Raw genomic sequence first — 20,559 nt, forward strand, 5'->3', positions numbered from 1 at the left:
AGCCGGCACAGGAGGGCTCCGGCATCTCAGCCTCCTGCCCGGCATCTCAGCCTCCCGCCCGGCAGCCGGCACAGCACAGGAGGGCTCCGGCATCTCACCCTCCAGTCCCGCCCGGACTCCACCAGCATCGTCTCCGGCGTCGATCGCCAATATATGGTCACATGACTTCACCTCGCACTAAAAAAACAAAACAGACCAAAGTGATGTCACATGACTGGGCTGTACCATGTGACTGTGTCTCGTCTCAGCACCACAGCACCCCCACCCTGTGCAGTGGACATTTTCCCGCCAAGTTTGCCACACTGACAGCTGACGTCACATCCTGAGACCAGTCTTATGTTAGCAGGCTCCGCCTCCGCTCCTCACGTGGCGGCTGTGACGTCGGTGGCGATGACGTGGGACAATGTTCCCGAATGTAGGCAGCGCCGTGTCGCCGCTGACAGCCTGGAGGGGCGGACTGTGTAGGAGCCCGGTGACCGCGGAGTGCTGAGCCGTTCTGCCTCCCTCCGGTGCCCGGAAGTTTCCTCTCTGCTTCCCCGTAGCGCTCCGCCCAGTTCCATGGTTGATTCGGACAGACATGAGCCGCCCGTCCTCCGCCGGACCCTGTGCCAGCAAGCCCTGCGGTAAACAGAAGCCGCCGCCACCGCACACGCCATCACCCGCGGTCACCAGCACCACGATATCCGCTGCCTCCGGCCCTGCCGCCCCTCCACCGTCCCCGGCGGCGGCAGCGGCGATCCCGGGCCCCGTGTCCCAGCAGCACCACGAGCTGACGTCGCTGTTCGAGTGTCCGGTGTGCTTTGACTATGTCCTGCCCCCCATCCTGCAGTGCCAGGCCGGGCACCTCGTGTGTAACCAATGCCGCCAGAAGCTGAGCTGCTGCCCCTCGTGTAGGGCGTCCCTCACCCCCAGCATCCGGAACCTGGCGATGGAGAAGGTGGCCTCCGCTGTGCTCTTCCCGTGCAAGGTGGGTGCTGATCCCCGCCCGGGAGTGTGTGTGACGGGGCTGCTACCGTACAGGAGTATACCTGCAGATATGGGCTGTTACCGTACAGGAGTATACCGGCAGATATGGGGCTGTGCTACCGTACAGGAGTATACCGGCAGATATGGGGCTGTGCTACCGTACAGGAGTATACCTGCAGATATGGGCTGTTACCGTACAGGAGTATACCGGCAGATATGGGGCTATTACTGTACAGGAGTATACCGGCAGATATGGGCTGTTACCGTACAGGAGTATACCGGCAGATATGGGGCTGTGTTACCGTACAGGAGTATACCTGCAGATATGGGGCTGTGCTACCGTACAGGAGTATACCTGCAGATATGGGGCTGTTACCGTACAGGAGTATACCTGCAGATATGGGCTGTGCTGCCGTACAGCAGTATACCGGCAGATATGGGGCTGTGCTACCGTACAGGAGTATACCGGCAGATATGGGGCTGTTACCGTACAGGAGTATACCTGCAGATATGGGCTGTTACCGTACAGGAGTATACCTGCTGATATGGGGCTGTGCTACCGTACAGGAGTATACCTGCAGATATGGGGCTGTGCTACCGTCCAGGAGTATACCTGCAGATATGGGCTGTTACCGTACAGGAGTATACCTGCAGATATGGGGCTGTTACCGTACTGGAATATACCTCCTGATATGGGCTGTGCTACCGTACAGGAGTATACCTGCAGATATGGGCTGTTACCGTACAGGAGTATACCGGCAGATATGGGCTGTTACCGTACAGGAGTATACCTGCAGATATGGGCTGTGCTACCGTACAGGAGTATACCGGCAGATATGGGCTGTTACAGTACAGGAGTATACCGGCAGATATGGGCTGTTACCGTACAGGACTATACCTGCAGATATGGGGCTGTGCTACCGTACAGGAGTATACCTGCAGATATGGGGCTGTGCTACCGTACAGGAGTATACCTGCAGATATGGGGCTGTGCTACCGTACAGGAGTATACCGGCAGATATGGGGCTGTTACCGTACAGGAGTATACCGGCAGATATGGGCTGTTACCGTACAGGAGTATACCGGCAGATATGGGGCTGTGCTACCGTACAGGAGTATACCTGCAGATATGGGCTGTGCTACCGTACAGGAGTATACCTGCAGATATGGGCTGTTACCGTACAGGAGTATACCGGCAGATATGGGCTGTTACCGTACAGGAGTATACCTGCAGATATGGGCTGTGCTACCGTACAGGAGTATACCGGCAGATATGGGCTGTTACAGTACAGGAGTATACCGGCAGATATGGGCTGTTACCGTACAGGACTATACCTGCAGATATGGGGCTGTGCTACCGTACAGGAGTATACCTGCAGATATGGGGCTGTGCTACCGTACAGGAGTATACCTGCAGATATGGGGCTGTGCTACCGTACAGGAGTATACCGGCAGATATGGGGCTGTTACCGTACAGGAGTATACCGGCAGATATGGGCTGTTACCGTACAGGAGTATACCGGCAGATATGGGGCTGTGCTACCGTACAGGAGTATACCTGCAGATATGGGCTGTTACCGTACAGGAGTATACCTGCAGATATGGGCTGTTACCGTACAGGAGTATACCGGCAGATATGGGCTGTTACCGTACAGGAGTATACCTGCAGATATGGGGCTGTGCTACCGTACAGGAGTATACCTGCAGATATGGGGCTGTGCTACCGTACAGAAGTATACCTGCAGATATGGGCTGTTACCGTACAGGAGTATACCGGCAGATATGGGGCTATTACTGTACAGGAGTATACCTGCAGATATGGGGCTGTGCGACCGTACAGGAGTATACCTGCAGATATGGGGCTGTGCGACCGTACAGGAGTATACCTGCAGATATGGGGCTGTGCTACCGTACAGGAGTATACCTGCAGATATGGGGCTGTGCTACCGTACAGGAGTATACCTGCAGATATGGGGCTGTGTTACCGTACAGGAGTATACCTGCAGATATGGGGCTGTGTTACCGTACAGGAGTATACCGGCAGATATGGGCTGTTACCGTACAGGAGTATATCGGCAGATATGGGCTGTTACCGTACAGGAGTATACCGGCAGATATGGGGCTGTGCTACCGTACAGGAGTATACCTGCAGATATGGGCTGTTACCGTACAGGAGTATACCTGCAGATATGGGCTGTTACCGTCCAGGAGTATACCTGCAGATATGGGGCTGCTACCGTACAGGAGTATACCTGCAGATATGGGCTGTTACCGTACAGGAGTATACCTGCAGATATGGGCTGTTACCGTCCAGGAGTATACCTGCAGATATGGGGCTGTGCTACCGTACAGAAGTATACCTGCAGATATGGGCTGTTACCGTACAGGAGTATACCTGCAGATATGGGGCTGTGCGACCGTACAGGAGTATACCTGCAGATATGGGCTGTTACCGTACAGGAGTATACCTGCAGATATGGGGCTGTGCTACCGTACAGGAGTATACCTGCAGATATGGGGCTGTGCTACCGTACAGGAGTATACCTGCAGATATGGGGCTGTGTTACCGTACAGGAGTATACCTGCAGATATGGGGCTGTGTTACCGTACAGGAGTATACCGGCAGATATGGGCTGTTACCGTACAGGAGTATATCGGCAGATATGGGCTGTTACCGTACAGGAGTATACCGGCAGATATGGGGCTGTGCTACCGTACAGGAGTATACCTGCAGATATGGGCTGTTACCGTACAGGAGTATACCTGCAGATATGGGCTGTTACCGTCCAGGAGTATACCTGCAGATATGGGGCTGCTACCGTACAGGAGTATACCTGCAGATATGGGGCTGTGCTACCGTACAGAAGTATACCTGCAGATATGGGCTGTTACCGTACAGGAGTATACCTGCAGATATGGGCTGTTACCGTACAGGAGTATACCTGCAGATATGAGGCTGTGCTACCGTACAGGAGTATACCTGCAGATATGGGGCTGTGCTACCGTACAGGAGTATACCTGCAGATATGGGGCTGTGTTACCGTACAGGAGTATACCTGCAGATATGGGGCTGTGTTACCGTACAGGAGTATACCGGCAGATATGGGCTGTTACCGTACAGGAGTATACCTGCAGATATGGGGCTGTGCTGCCGTACAGGAGTATACCTGCAGATATGGGGCTGTGCTGCCGTACAGGAGTATACCTGCAGATATGGGCTGCTACCGTACAGGAGTATACCGGCAGATATGGGCTGTTACCGTACAGGAGTATACCTGCAGATATGGGCTGTGCTACCGTACAGGAGTATACCTGCAGATATGGGGCTGTGCTGCCGTACAGGAGTATACCTGCAGATATGGGGCTGTGCTGCCGCACAGGAGTATACCTGCACATATGGGGCTGTGCTACCGTACAGGAGTATACCTGCAGATATGGGGCTGTGCTACCGTACAGGAGTATACCTGCAGATATGGGGCTGTGCTACCGTACAGGAGTATACCTGCAGATATGGGCTGTTACCGTACAGGAGTATACCTGCAGATATGGGCTGTTACCGTACAGGAGTATACCAGCAGATATGGGGCTGTGCTACCGTACAGGAGTATATGGGGCTGTGCTACCGTACAGGAGTATATGGGGCTGTGTTACCGTACAGGAGTATACCGGCAGATATGGGGCTATTACTGTACAGGAGTATACCTGCAGATATGGGCTGTTACCGTACAGGAGTATACCGGCAGATATGGGGCTGTGTTACCGTACAGGAGTATACCTGCAGATATGGGGCTGTGCTACCGTACAGGAGAATATGGGGCTGTGTTACCGTACAGGAGTATACCAGCAGATATGGGGCTGTGCTGCCGTACAGGAGTATACCTGCAGATATGGGGCTGTTACCGTACAGGAGTATACCTGCAGATATGGGGCTGTGCTACCGTACTGGAGTATACCGGCAGATATGGGACTGTGCTACCGTACAGGAGTATACCGGCAGATATGGGCTGTGTTACCGTACAGGAGTATACCTGCAGATATGGGCTGTTACCGTACAGGAGTATACCTGCAGATATGGGCTGTTACCGTACAGGAGTATACCGGCAGATATGGGGCTGTGCTGCCGTACAGGAGTATACCTGCAGATATGGGGCTGTGCTACCGTACAGGAGTATATGGGGCTGTGTTACCGTACAGGAGTAGACCGGCAGATATGGGGCTATTACTGTACAGGAGTATACCTGCAGATATGGGCTGTGTTACCGTACAAGAGTATACCTGCAGATATGGGGCTGTTACCGTACAGGAGTATACCTGCAGATATGGGGCTGTGTTACCGTACAGGAGTATACCGGCAGATATGGGGCTATTACTGTACAGGAGTATACCTGCAGATATAGGCTGTGCTACCGTACAAGAGTATACCTGCAGATATGGGGCTATTACCGTACAGGAGTATACCTGCAGATATGGGGCTATTACTGTACAGGAGTATACCTGCAGATATGGGCTGTGCTACCGTACAAGAGTATACCTGCAGATATGGGGCTATTACCGTACAGGAGTATACCTGCAGATATGGGCTGTGTTACCGTACAGGAGTATACCTGCAGATATGGGGCTGTGTTACCGTACAGGAGTATACCGGCAGATATGGGGCTATTTCTGTACAGGAGTATACCTGCAGATATGGGCTGTGCTATCGTGCAGGAGTATACCTGCAGATATGGGGCTATTACCGTACAGGAGTATACCGGCAGATATGGGGCTGTGTTACCGTACAGGAGTATACCGGCATATATGGGGCTATTACTGTACAGGAGTATACCTGCAGATATGGGCTGTGCTATCGTACAAGAGTATACCTGCAGATATGGGGCTATTACCGTACAGGAGTATACCGGCAGATATGGGGCTGTTACCGTACAGGAGTATACCGACAGATATGGGGCTGTGCTACCGTACAGGAGTATACCTGCAGATATGGGGCTGTTACCGTACAGGAGTATACCTGCAGATATGGGGCTGTTACCGTACAGGAGTATACCTGCAGATATGGGCTGTGCTACCGTACAAAAGTATACCTGCAGATATGGGGCTATTACCGTACAGGAGTATACCAGCAGATATGGGGCTGTGTTACCGTACAGGAGTATACCTGCAGATATGGGCTATTACCGTACAGGAGTATACCGGCAGATATGGGGCTGTGTTACCGTACAGGAGTATACCTGCAGATATGGGGCTGTGCTACCGTGCAGGAGTATACCTGCAGATATGGGCTGTGCTACCGTACAAGAGTATACCTGCAGATATGGGGCTGTGTTACCGTACAGGAGTATACCGGCAGCTATGGGGCTATTACTGTACAGGAGTATACCTGCAGATATGGGGCTGTGTTACCGTACAGGAGTATACCTGCAGATATGGGGCTATTACCGTACAGGAGTATACCGGCAGATATGGGGCTGTGCTACCGTGCAGGAGTATACCTGCAGATATGGGGCTGTTACCGTACTAGAGTATACCTGCAGATATGGGGCTATTACCGTACAGGAGTATACCTGCAGATATGGGCTGTGCTACCGTACAAGAGTATACCGGCAGATATGGGGCTGTTACCGTACAGGAGTATACCTGCAGATATGGGCTGTGCTACCGTACAAGAGTATACCTGCAGATATGGGGCTGTGTTACCGTACAGGAGTATACCGGCAGATATGGGGCTATTACTGTACAGGAGTATACCTGCAGATATGGGCTGTGCTACCGTACAAGAGTATACCTGCAGATATGGGGCTATTACCGTACAGGAGTATACCTGCAGATATGGGCTGTGTTACCGTACAGAAGTATACCTGCAGATATGGGGCTATTACCGTACAGGAGTATACCTGCAGATATGGGGCTATTACTGTACAGGAGTATACCTGCAGATATGGGCTGTGCTACCGTTCAGGAGTATACCTGCAGATATGGGGCTATTACCGTACAGGAGTTTACCGGCAGATATGGGGCTGTGTTACCGTACAGGAGTATACCGGCAGATATGGGGCTATTACTGTACAGGAGTATACCTGCAGATATGGGCTGTGCTACCGTACAAGAGTATACCGGCAGATATGGGGCTGTGCTACCGTACAGAAGTATACCTGCAGATATGGGCTGTTACCGTACAGGAGTATACCGGCAGATATGGGGCTATTACTGTACAGGAGTATACCTGCAGATATGGGGCTGTGCGACCGTACAGGAGTATACCTGCAGATATGGGCTGTTACCGTACAGGAGTATACCTGCAGATATGGGGCTGTGCTACCGTACAGGAGTATACCTGCAGATATGGGGCTGTGCTACCGTACAGGAGTATACCTGCAGATATGGGGCTGTGTTACCGTACAGGAGTATACCGGCAGATATGGGCTGTTACCGTACAGGAGTATATCGGCAGATATGGGCTGTTACCGTACAGGAGTATATCGGCAGATATGGGCTGTTACCGTACAGGAGTATACCGGCAGATATGGGGCTGTGCTACCGTACAGGAGTATACCTGCAGATATGGGCTGTTACCGTACAGGAGTATACCTGCAGATATGGGCTGTTACCGTCCAGGAGTATACCTGCAGATATGGGGCTGCTACCATACAGGAGTATACCTGCAGATATGGGGCTGTGCTACCGTACAGAAGTATACCTGCAGATATGGGCTGTTACCGTACAGGAGTATACCTGCAGATATGGGGCTGTGCGACCGTACAGGAGTATACCTGCAGATATGGGCTGTTACCGTACAGGAGTATACCTGCAGATATGGGGCTGTGCTACCGTACAGGAGTATACCTGCAGATATGGGGCTGTGCTACCGTACAGGAGTATACCTGCAGATATGGGGCTGTGTTACCGTACAGGAGTATACCTGCAGATATGGGGCTGTGTTACCGTACAGGAGTATACCGGCAGATATGGGCTGTTACCGTACAGGAGTATACCGGCAGATATGGGGCTGTGCTACCGTACAGGAGTATACCTGCAGATATGGGCTGTTACCGTACAGGAGTATACCTGCAGATATGGGCTGTTACCGTCCAGGAGTATACCTGCAGATATGGGGCTGCTACCGTACAGGAGTATACCTGCAGATATGGGGCTGTGCTACCGTACAGAAGTATACCTGCAGATATGGGCTGTTACCGTACAGGAGTATACCTGCAGATATGGGCTGTTACCGTACAGGAGTATACCTGCAGATATGGGGCTGTGCTACCGTGCAGGAGTATACCTGCAGATATGGGGCTGTGCTACCGTACAGGAGTATACCTGCAGATATGGGGCTGTGTTACCGTACAGGAGTATACCTGCAGATATGGGGCTGTTACCGTACAGGAGTATACCTGCTGATATGGGGCTGTGCTGCCGTACAGGAGTATACCTGCAGATATGGGGCTGTGTTACCGTACAGGAGTATACCTGCAGATATGGGGCTGTTACCGTACAGGAGTATACCTGCTGATATGGGGCTGTGCTACCGTACAGGAGTATACCTGCAGATATGGGGCTGTGTTACCGTACAGGAGTATACCGGCAGATATGGGCTGTTACCGTACAGGAGTATACCTGCTGATATGGGGCTGTGCTGCCGTACAGGAGTATACCTGCAGATATGGGCTGTGCTACCGTACAGGAGTATACCTGCAGATATGGGGCTGTGCTGCCGTACAGGAGTATACCTGCAGATATGGGCTGCTACCGTACAGGAGTATACCGGCAGATATGGGCTGTTACCGTACAGGAGTATACCTGCAGATATGGGCTGTGCTACCGTACAGGAGTATACCTGCAGATATGGGGCTGTGCTGCCGTACAGGAGTATACCTGCAGATATGGGGCTGTGCTGCCGCACAGGAGTATACCTGCAGATATGGGGCTGTGCTACCGTACAGGAGTATACCTGCACATATGGGGCTGTGCTACCGTACAGGAGTATACCTGCAGATATGGGGCTGTGCTACCGTACAGGAGTATACCAGCAGATATGGGGCTGTGCTACCGTACAGGAGTATATGGGGCTGTGCTCCCGTACAGGAGTATATGGGGCTGTGTTACCGTACAGGAGTATACCGGCAGATATGGGGCTATTACTGTACAGGAGTATACCTGCAGATATGGGCTGTTACCGTACAGGAGTATACCGGCAGATATGGGGCTGTGTTACCGTACAGGAGTATACCTGCAGATATGGGGCTGTGCTACCGTACAGGAGTATATGGGGCTGTGCTACCGTACAGGACTATACCTGCAGATATGGGGCTGAGCTGCCGTACAGGAGTATACCTGCAGATATGGGGCTGTTACCGTACAGGAGTATACCTGCAGATATGGGGCTGTGCTACCGTACAGGAGTATACCGGCAGATATGGGCTGTGTTACCGTACAGGAGTATACCTGCAGATATGGGCTGTTACCGTACAGGAGTATACCTGCAGATATGGGCTGTTACCGTACAGGAGTATACCGGCAGATATGGGGCTGTGCTGCCGTACAGGAGTATACCTGCAGATATGGGGCTGTGCTACCGTACAGGAGTATATGGGGCTGTGTTACCGTACAGGAGTAGACCGGCAGATATGGGGCTATTACTGTACAGGAGTATACCTGCAGATATGGGCTGTTACCGTACAGGAGTATACCTGCAGATATGGGGCTGTTACCGTACAGGAGTATACCGGCGGATATGGAGCTATTACTGTACAGGAGTATACCTGCAGATATGGGCTGTGTTACCGTACAAGAGTATACCTGCAGATATGGGGCTGTTACCGTACAGGAGTATACCTGCAGATATGGGGCTGTGTTACCGTACAGGAGTATACCGGCAGATATGGGGCTATTACTGTACAGGAGTATACCTGCAGACATAGGCTGTGCTACCGTACAAGAGTATACCTGCAGATATGGGGCTATTACCGTACAGGAGTATACCTGCAGATATGGGGCTATTACTGTACAGGAGTATACCTGCAGATATGGGCTGTGCTACCGTACAAGAGTATACCTGCAGATATGGGGCTATTACCGTACAGGAGTATACCTGCAGATATGGGCTGTGTTACCGTACAGGAGTATACCTGCAGATATGGGGCTGTGTTACCGTACAGGAGTATACCGGCAGATATGGGGCTATTTCTGTACAGGAGTATACCTGCAGATATGGGCTGTGCTATCGTGCAGGAGTATACCTGCAGATATGGGGCTATTACCGTACAGGAGTATACCGGCAGATATGGGGCTGTGTTACCGTACAGGAGTATACCGGCATATATGGGGCTATTACCGTACAGGAGTATACCGGCAGATATGGGGCTGTGTTACCGTACAGGAGTATACCGGCAGATATGGGGCTATTTCTGTACAGGAGTATACCTGCAGATATGGGCTGTGCTATCGTACAAGAGTATACCTGCAGATATGGGGCTATTACCGTACAGGAGTATACCGGCAGATATGGGGCTGTTACCGTACAGGAGTATACCGGCAGATATGGGGCTGTGTTACCGTACAGGAGTATACCTGCAGATATGGGCTCTGCTACCGTACAAAAGTATACCTGCAGATATGGGCTGTTACCGTCCAGGAGTATACCTGCAGATATGGGGCTGCTACCGTACAGGAGTATACCTGCAGATATGGGCTGTTACCGTACAGGAGTATACCTGCAGATATGGGCTGTTACCGTCCAGGAGTATACCTGCAGATATGGGGCTGTGCTACCGTACAGAAGTATACCTGCAGATATGGGCTGTTACCGTACAGGAGTATACCTGCAGATATGGGGCTGTGCGACCGTACAGGAGTATACCTGCAGATATGGGCTGTTACCGTACAGGAGTATACCTGCAGATATGGGGCTGTGCTACCGTACAGGAGTATACCTGCAGATATGGGGCTGTGCTACCGTACAGGAGTATACCTGCAGATATGGGGCTGTGTTACCGTACAGGAGTATACCTGCAGATATGGGGCTGTGTTACCGTACAGGAGTATACCGGCAGATATGGGCTGTTACCGTACAGGAGTATATCGGCAGATATGGGCTGTTACCGTACAGGAGTATACCGGCAGATATGGGGCTGTGCTACCGTACAGGAGTATACCTGCAGATATGGGCTGTTACCGTACAGGAGTATACCTGCAGATATGGGCTGTTACCGTCCAGGAGTATACCTGCAGATATGGGGCTGCTACCGTACAGGAGTATACCTGCAGATATGGGGCTGTGCTACCGTACAGGAGTATACCTGCAGATATGGGCTGTTACCGTACAGGAGTATACCTGCAGATATGGGCTGTTACCGTCCAGGAGTATACCTGCAGATATGGGGCTGTGCTACCGTACAGAAGTATACCTGCAGATATGGGCTGTTACCGTACAGGAGTATACCTGCAGATATGGGCTGTTACCGTACAGGAGTATACCTGCAGATATGGGGCTGTGCTACCGTACAGGAGTATACCTGCAGATATGGGGCTGTGCTACCGTACAGGAGTATACCTGCAGATATGGGGCTGTGTTACCGTACAGGAGTATACCTGCAGATATGGGGCTGTGTTACCGTACAGGAGTATACCGGCAGATATGGGCTGTTACCGTACAGGAGTATACCTGCTGATATGGGGCTGTGCTGCCGTACAGGAGTATACCTGCAGATATGGGCTGTGCTACCGTACAGGAGTATACCTGCAGATATGGGGCTGTGCTGCCGTACAGGAGTATACCTGCAGATATGGGCTGCTACCGTACAGGAGTATACCGGCAGATATGGGCTGTTACCGTTCAGGAGTATACCTGCAGATATGGGCTGTGCTACCGTACAGGAGTATACCTGCAGATATGGGGCTGTGCTGCCGTACAGGAGTATACCTGCAGATATGGGGCTGTGCTGCCGCACAGGAGTATACCTGCACATATGGGGCTGTGCTACCGTACAGGAGTATACCTGCAGATATGGGGCTGTGCTACCGTACAGGAGTATACCTGCAGATATGGGGCTGTGCTACCGTACAGGAGTATACCTGCAGATATGGGCTGTTACCGTACAGGAGTATACCTGCAGATATGGGCTGTTACCGTACAGGAGTATACCAGCAGATATGGGGCTGTGCTACCGTACAGGAGTATATGGGGCTGTGCTACCGTACAGGAGTATATGGGGCTGTGTTACCGTACAGGAGTATACCGGCAGATATGGGGCTATTACTGTACAGGAGTATACCTGCAGATATGGGCTGTTACCGTACAGGAGTATACCGGCAGATATGGGGCTGTGTTACCGTACAGGAGTATACCTGCAGATATGGGGCTGTGCTACCGTACAGGAGAATATGGGGCTGTGTTACCGTACAGGAGTATACCAGCAGATATGGGGCTGTGCTGCCGTACAGGAGTATACCTGCAGATATGGGGCTGTTACCGTACAGGAGTATACCTGCAGATATGGGGCTGTGCTACCGTACTGGAGTATACCGGCAGATATGGGACTGTGCTACCGTACAGGAGTATACCTGCAGATATGGGCTGTTACCGTACAGGAGTATACCGGCAGATATGGGGCTGTGCTGCCGTACAGGAGTATACCTGCAGATATGGGGCTGTGCTACCGTACAGGAGTATATGGGGCTGTGTTACCGTACAGGAGTAGACCGGCAGATATGGGGCTATTACTGTACAGGAGTATACCTGCAGATATGGGCTGTTACCGTACAGGAGTATACCTGCAGATATGGGGCTGTTACCGTACAGGAGTATACCTGCAGATATGGGGCTGTGTTACCGTACAGGAGTATACCGGCAGATATGGGGCTATTACTGTACAGGAGTATACCTGCAGATATAGGCTGTGCTACCGTACAAGAGTATACCTGCAGATATGGGGCTATTACCGTACAGGAGTATACCTGCAGATATGGGGCTATTACTGTACAGGAGTATACCTGCAGATATGGGCTGTGCTACCGTACAAGAGTATACCTGCAGATATGGGGCTATTACCGTACAGGAGTATACCTGCAGATATGGGCTGTGTTACCGTACAGGAGTATACCTGCAGATATGGGGCTGTGTTACCGTACAGGAGTATACCGGCAGATATGGGGCTATTTCTGTACAGGAGTATACCTGCAGATATGGGCTGTGCTATCGTGCAGGAGTATACCTGCAGATATGGGGCTATTACCGTACAGGAGTATACCGGCAGATATGGGGCTGTGTTACCGTACAGGAGTATACCGGCATATATGGGGCTATTACTGTACAGGAGTATACCTGCAGATATGGGCTGTGCTATCGTACAAGAGTATACCTGCAGATATGGGGCTATTACCGTACAGGAGTATACCGGCAGATATGGGGCTGTTACCGTACAGGAGTATACCGGCAGATATGGGCTGTGCTACCGTACAAAAGTATACCTGCAGATATGGGGCTATTACCGTACAGGAGTATACCAGCAGATATGGGGCTGTGTTACCGTACAGGAGTATACCTGCAGATATGGGCTATTACCGTACAGGAGTATACCGGCAGATATGGGGCTGTGTTACCGTACAGGAGTATACCTGCAGATATGGGGCTGTGCTACCGTGCAGGAGTATACCTGCAGATATGGGCTGTGCTACCGTACAAGAGTATACCTGCAGATATGGGGCTGTGTTACCGTACAGGAGTATACCGGCAGCTATGGGGCTATTACTGTACAGGAGTATACCTGCAGATATGGGGCTGTGTTACCGTACAGGAGTATACCTGCAGATATGGGGCTATTACCGTACAGGAGTATACCGGCAGATATGGGGCTGTGCTACCGTGCAGGAGTATACCTGCAGATATGGGGCTGTTACCGTACAAGAGTATACCTGCAGATATGGGGCTATTACCGTACAGGAGTATACCTGCAGATATGGGCTGTGCTACCGTACAAGAGTATACCGGCAGATATGGGGCTGTTACCGTACAGGAGTATACCTGCAGATATGGGCTGTGCTACCGTACAAGAGTATACCTGCAGATATGGGGCTGTGTTACCGTACAGGAGTATACCGGCAGATATGGGGCTATTACTGTACAGGAGTATACCTGCAGATATGGGCTGTGCTACCGTACAAGAGTATACCTGCAGATATGGGGCTATTACCGTACAGGAGTATACCTGCAGATATGGGCTGTGTTACCGTACAGAAGTATACCTGCAGATATGGGGCTATTACCGTACAGGAGTATACCTGCAGATATGGGGCTATTACTGTACAGGAGTATACCTGCAGATATGGGCTGTGCTACCGTTCAGGAGTATACCTGCAGATATGGGGCTATTACCGTACAGGAGTTTACCGGCAGATATGGGGCTGTGTTACCGTACAGGAGTATACCGGCAGATATGGGGCTATTACTGTACAGGAGTATACCTGCAGATATGGGCTGTGCTACCGTACAAGAGTATACCGGCAGATATGGGGCTGTGCTACCGTACAGAAGTATACCTGCAGATATGGGCTGTTACCGTACAGGAGTATACCGGCAGATATGGGGCTATTACTGTACAGGAGTATACCTGCAGATATGGGGCTGTGCGACCGTACAGGAGTATACCTGCAGATATGGGCTGTTACCGTACAGGAGTATACCTGCAGATATGGGGCTGTGCTACCGTACAGGAGTATACCTGCAGATATGGGGCTGTGCTACCGTACAGGAGTATACCTGCAGATATGGGGCTGTGTTACCGTACAGGAGTATACCTGCAGATATGGGGCTGTGTTACCGTACAGGAGTATACCGGCAGATATGGGCTGTTACCGTACAGGAGTATATCGGCAGATATGGGCTGTTACCGTACAGGAGTATATCGGCAGATATGGGCTGTTACCGTACAGGAGTATATCGGCAGATATGGGGCTGTGCTACCGTACAGGAGTATACCTGCAGATATGGGCTGTTACCGTACAGGAGTATACCTGCAGATATGGGCTGTTACCGTCCAGGAGTATACCTGCAGATATGGGGCTGCTACCATACAGGAGTATACCTGCAGATATGGGGCTGTGCTACCGTACAGAAGTATACCTGCAGATATGGGCTGTTACCGTACAGGAGTATACCTGCAGATATGGGGCTGTGCGACCGTACAGGAGTATACCTGCAGATATGGGCTGTTACCGTACAGGAGTATACCTGCAGATATGGGGCTGCTACCATACAGGAGTATACCTGCAGATATGGGGCTGTGCTACCGTACAGGAGTATACCTGCAGATATGGGGCTGTGCTACCGTACAGGAGTATACCTGCAGATATGGGGCTGTGTTACCGTACAGGAGTATACCGGCAGATATGGGCTGTTACCGTACAGGAGTATATCGGCAGATATGGGCTGTTACCGTACAGGAGTATATCGGCAGATATGGGGCTGTGCTACCGTACAGGAGTATACCTGCAGATATGGGCTGTTACCGTACAGGAGTATACCTGCAGATATGGGCTGTTACCGTCCAGGAGTATACCTGCAGATATGGGGCTGCTACCGTACAGGAGTATACCTGCAGATATGGGGCTGTGCTACCGTACAGAAGTATACCTGCAGATATGGGCTGTTACCGTACAGGAGTATACCTGCAGATATGGGCTGTTACCGTACAGGAGTATACCTGCAGATATGGGGCTGTGCTACCGTACAGGAGTATACCTGCAGATATGGGGCTGTGCTACCGTACAGGAGTATACCTGCAGATATGGGGCTGTGTTACCGTACAGGAGTATACCTGCAGATATGGGCTGTTACCGTACAGGAGTATATCGGCAGATATGGGCTGTTACCGTACAGGAGTATATCGGCAGATATGGGCTGTTACCGTACAGGAGTATACCGGCAGATATGGGGCTGTGCTACCGTACAGGAGTATACCTGCAGATATGGGCTGTTACCGTACAGGAGTATACCTGCAGATATGGGCTGTTACCGTCCAGGAGTATACCTGCAGATATGGGGCTGCTACCATACAGGAGTATACCTGCAGATATGGGGCTGTGCTACCGTACAGAAGTATACCTGCAGATATGGGCTGTTACCGTACAGGAGTATACCTGCAGATATGGGGCTGTGCGACCGTACAGGAGTATACCTGCAGATATGGGCTGTTACCGTACAGGAGTATACCTGCAGATATGGGGCTGTGCTACCGTACAGGAGTATACCTGCAGATATGGGGCTGTGCTACCGTACAGGAGTATACCTGCAGATATGGGGCTGTGTTACCGTACAGGAGTATACCTGCAGATATGGGGCTGTGCTACCGTACAGGAGTATACCTGCAGATATGGGGCTGTGCTACCGTACAGGAGTATACCTGCAGATATGGGGCTGTGCTGCCGTACAGGAGTATACCTGCAGATATGGGCTGCTACCGTACAGGAGTATACCGGCAGATATGGGCTGTTACCGTACAGGAGTATACCTGCAGATATGGGGCTGTGCTGCCGTACAGGAGTATACCTGCAGATATGGGGCTGTGCTGCCGCACAGGAGTATACCTGCACATATGGGGCTGTGCTACCGTACAGGAGTATACCTGCAGATATGGGGCTGTGCTACCGTACAGGAGTATACCTGCAGATATGGGGCTGTGCTACCGTACAGGAGTATACCAGCAGATATGGGGCTGTGCTACCGTACAGGAGTATATGGGGCTGTGCTACCGTACAGGAGTATATGGGGCTGTGTTACCGTACAGGAGTATACCGGCAGATATGGGGCTATTACTGTACAGGAGTATACCTGCAGATATGGGCTGTTACCGTACAGGAGTATACCGGCAGATATGGGGCTGTGTTACCGTACAGGAGTATACCTGCAGATATGGGGCTGTGCTACCGTACAGGAGTATATGGGGCTGTGTTACCGTACAGGAGTATACCAGCAGATATGGGGCTGTGCTACCGTACAGGAGTATACCTGCAGATATGGGGCTGAGCTGCCGTACAGGAGTATACCTGCAGATATGGGGCTGTTACCGTACAGGAGTATACCTGCAGATATGGGGCTGTGCTACCGTACAGGAGTATACCGGCAGATATGGGCTGTGTTACCGTACAGGAGTATACCTGCAGATATGGGCTGTTACCGTACAGGAGTATACCTGCAGATATGGGCTGTTACCGTACAGGAGTATACCGGCAGATATGGGGCTGTGCTGCCGTACAGGAGTATACCTGCAGATATGGGGCTGTGCTACCGTACAGGAGTATATGGGGCTGTGTTACCGTACAGGAGTAGACCGGCAGATATGGGGCTATTACTGTACAGGAGTATACCTGCAGATATGGGCTGTTACCGTACAGGAGTATACCTGCAGATATGGGGCTGTTACCGTACAGGAGTATACCGGCGGATATGGAGCTATTACTGTACAGGAGTATACCTGCAGATATGGGCTGTGTTACCGTACAAGAGTATACCTGCAGATATGGGGCTGTTACCGTACAGGAGTATACCTGCAGATATGGGGCTGTGTTACCGTACAGGAGTATACCTGCAGATATGGGGCTGTGTTACCGTACAGGAGTATACCGGCAGATATGGGGCTATTACTGTACAGGAGTATACCTGCAGATATAGGCTGTGCTACCGTACAAGAGTATACCTGCAGATATGGGGCTATTACCGTACAGGAGTATACCTGCAGATATGGGGCTATTACTGTACAGGAGTATACCTGCAGATATGGGCTGTGCTACCGTACAAGAGTATACCTGCAGATATGGGGCTATTACCGTACAGGAGTATACCTGCAGATATGGGCTGTGTTACCGTACAGGAGTATACCTGCAGATATGGGGCTGTGTTACCGTACAGGAGTATACCGGCAGATATGGGGCTATTTCTGTACAGGAGTATACCTGCAGATATGGGCTGTGCTATCGTGCAGGAGTATACCTGCAGATATGGGGCTATTACCGTACAGGAGTATACCGGCAGATATGGGGCTGTGTTACCGTACAGGAGTATACCGGCATATATGGGGCTATTACTGTACAGGAGTATACCTGCAGATATGGGCTGTGCTATCGTACAAGAGTATACCTGCAGATATGGGGCTATTACCGTACAGGAGTATACCGGCAGATATGGGGCTGTTACCGTACAGGAGTATACCGGCAGATATGGGGCTGTGTTACCGTACAGGAGTATACCTGCAGATATGGGCTGTGCTACCGTACAAAAGTATACCTGCAGATATGGGGCTATTACCGTACAGGAGTATACCAGCAGATATGGGGCTGTGTTACCGTACAGGAGTATACCTGCAGATATGGGCTATTACCGTACAGGAGTATACCGGCAGATATGGGGCTGTGTTACCGTACAGGAGTATACCTGCAGATATGGGGCTGTGCTACCGTGCAGGAGTATACCTGCAGATATGGGCTGTGCTACCGTACAAGAGTATACCTGCAGATATGGGGCTGTGTTACTGTACAGGAGTATACCGGCAGCTATGGGGCTATTACTGTACAGGAGTATACCTGCAGATATGGGGCTGTGTTACCGTACAGGAGTATACCTGCAGATATGGGGCTATTACCGTACAGGAGTATACCGGCAGATATGGGGCTGTGCTACCGTGCAGGAGTATACCTGCAGATATGGGGCTGTTACCGTACAGGAGTATACCTGCAGATATGGGCTGTGCTACCGTACAAGAGTATACCGGCAGATATGGGGCTGTTACCATACAGGAGTATACCTGCAGATATGGGCTGTGCTACCGTACAAGAGTATACCTGCAGATATGGGGCTGTGTTACCGTACAGGAGTATACCGGCAGATATGCGGCTGATTACTGTACAGGAGTACACCTGCAGATATGGGCTGTGCTACCGTACAAGAGTATACCTGCAGATATGGGGCTATTACCGTACAGGAGTATACCTGCAGATATGGGCTGTGTTACCGTACAGAAGTATACCTGCAGATATGGGGCTATTACCGTACAGGAGTATACCTGCAGATATGGGGCTATTACTGTACAGGAGTATACCGGCAGATATGGGGCTGTGTTACCGTACAGGAGTATACCTGCAGATATGGGCTGTGCTACCGTTCAGGAGTATACCTGCAGATATGGGGCTATTACCGTACAGGAGTTTACCGGCAGATATGGGGCTGTGTTACCGTACAGGAGTATACCGGCAGATATGGGGCTATTACTGTACAGGAGTATACCTGCAGATATGGGCTGTGCTACCGTACAAGAGTATACCGGCAGATATGGGGCTGTTACCGTACAGGAGTATACCGGCAGATATGGGGCTGTGTTACCGTACAGGAGTATACCGGCAGATATGGGGCTGTGTTACCGTACAGGAGTATACCTGCAGATATGGGCTGTGCTACCGTACAAGAGTATACCTGCAGATATGGGGCTATTACTGTACAGGAGTATACCGGCAGATATGGGGCTGTTACCGTACAGGAGTATACCTGCAGATATGGGCTATTACCGTACAGGAGTATACCTGCAGATATGGGCTGTGTTACCGTACAGGAGTATACCTGCAGATATGGGGCTATTACCGTACAGGAGTATACCGGCAGATATTGGGCTGTGTTACCGTACAGGAGTATACCTGCAGATATGGGGCTGTGCTACCGTGCAGGAGTATACCGGCAGATATGGGGCTGTTACCGTACAGGAGTATACCGGCAGATATGGGGCTGTGTTACCGTACAGGAGTATACCTGCAGATATGGGCTGTGCTACCGTACAAAAGTATACCTGCAGATATGGGGCTATTACCGTACAGGAGTATACCAGCAGATATGGGGCTGTGTTACCGTACAGGAGTATACCTGCAGATATGGGCTATTACCGTACAGGAGTATACCGGCAGATATGGGGCTGTGTTACCGTACAGGAGTATACCTGCAGATATGGGGCTGTGCTACCGTGCAGGAGTATACCTGCAGATATGGGCTGTGCTACCGTACAAGAGTATACCTGCAGATATGGGGCTGTGTTACTGTACAGGAGTATACCGGCAGCTATGGGGCTATTACTGTACAGGAGTATACCTGCAGATATGGGGCTGTGTTACCGTACAGGAGTATACCTGCAGATATGGGGCTATTACCGTACAGGAGTATACCGGCAGATATGGGGCTGTGCTACCGTGCAGGAGTATACCTGCAGATATGGGGCTGTTACCGTACAGGAGTATACCTGCAGATATGGGGCTGTGTTACCGTGCAGGAGTATACCTGCAGATATGGGGCTGTTACCGTACAGGAGTATACCTGCAGATATGGGGCTGTGCTACCGTGCAGGAGTATACCTGCAGATATGGGGCTGTTACCGTACAGGAGTATACCTGCAGATATGGGGCTGTGTTACCGTACAGGAGTATACCGGCAGATATGGGGCTGTTACCATACAGGAGTATACCGGCAGATATGGGACTGTGCTACCGTACAGGAGTATACCTGCAGATATGGGGCTGTGTTACCGTACAGGAGTATACCGGCAGATATGGGGCTATTACTGTACA

At 51.2% G+C, this 20,559-nt stretch overlaps 1 protein-coding gene across 1 annotated transcript in view; it reads left to right on the top strand.

Moving 5' to 3' along the window:
* Window positions 1-356: 356 nt before the first annotated feature.
* The window catches only part of SIAH2 (siah E3 ubiquitin protein ligase 2), a 73,135-nt gene continuing 52,932 nt past the window's right edge, over window positions 357-20,559 (top strand). The window contains exon 1 of the mRNA XM_069727517.1: window positions 357-967. Within this exon, the coding sequence (XP_069583618.1) occupies window positions 578-967 (390 nt within the window). The 5' untranslated portion in view covers window positions 357-577. The remainder of the gene's footprint in view (window positions 968-20,559) is intronic.

Source organism: Ranitomeya imitator, chromosome 5 (genome assembly GCF_032444005.1).
Source record: "Ranitomeya imitator isolate aRanImi1 chromosome 5, aRanImi1.pri, whole genome shotgun sequence".
NCBI classification, from domain to species: Eukaryota; Metazoa; Chordata; class Amphibia; order Anura; family Dendrobatidae; genus Ranitomeya; species Ranitomeya imitator.